Genomic DNA, 817 nt, shown 5'->3' with positions numbered 1-817 from the left:
GGGGTGGTGGGACCTCTTGGGGACCCCCTGGGGACCTCCTGAGGTCGTGGGACATCATGGAGCCACCCCGGAGACACCCCTGGGGACCTTCTGGGGTGGTGGGACCTCTTGGGGACACCCTGGGGACCTCCCGAGGTGGTGGGACATCATGGAGCCACCCCGGGGATAACCTTGGGGACCTTCTGGGGTGGTGGGACCACCTGGGGACACTCTGGGGACCTCCTGAGGTGGTGGGACCTCCTGGGGACACCCCTGGGGACCTCCCGAGGTGGTGGGACATCATGAAGCCACCCCGGGGACACCCCTGGGGACCGCCTGAGGTGGTGGGACCTCTTGGGGACACTCTGGGGATCTCCTGGGGTGGTGGGACCTCCTGGGGACACCCCTGGGGACCTCCCGAGGTGGTGGGACATCATGGAGCCACCCCAGGGACACCCCTGGGGACCTTCTGGGGTGGTGGGACATCACGGGACCACCTCCGAGCCACCCACCAGCACACCCCCAAAGCTTGGGGGACACACAGGAGCTGTCCTCACCCACCGGTGTCCCCGTGACGTCCCCAGGAACTGGTGTCAGATGCCAACCAGCACGTCAAGTCGGCGCTGGCTTCCGTCATCATGGGACTGTCCCCCATCCTGGGGAAGGACAACACGGTGGAGCATCTTCTGCCCCTCTTCCTCGCCCAGCTCAAGGATGAGGTGGGGACTCTTTGGGGACAATCGGGGGACATCTGAGGACACGTGGGGGGATCCCGAGGAGATGTGGAGATGTCCCCGGACCCGGGGGGACACACGACGGGGACCGGGGTGGCACAACC

At 66.8% G+C, this 817-nt stretch overlaps 1 protein-coding gene across 1 annotated transcript in view; it reads left to right on the top strand.

The window, feature by feature from the left end:
- Positions 1-698, top strand: part of PPP2R1A (protein phosphatase 2, regulatory subunit A, alpha) — a gene marked incomplete at both ends in the record, with an annotated part of 8,248 nt that extends 7,550 nt beyond the window's left edge. Inside the window, one exon of the mRNA XM_009894335.1 lies at positions 564-698. Coding sequence (XP_009892637.1) covers positions 564-698 — 135 coding nt within the window. The remainder of the gene's footprint in view (positions 1-563) is intronic.
- Between the last annotated feature and the right edge of the window lie 119 nt (positions 699-817).

The sequence above is a fragment of the Charadrius vociferus genome, unplaced genomic scaffold (genome assembly GCF_000708025.1).
Source record: "Charadrius vociferus isolate BGI_N301 unplaced genomic scaffold, ASM70802v2 scaffold2490, whole genome shotgun sequence".
Lineage (NCBI taxonomy): Eukaryota > Metazoa > Chordata > Aves > Charadriiformes > Charadriidae > Charadrius > Charadrius vociferus.
This window is presented reverse-complemented; position numbering and strand designations above follow the sequence as displayed.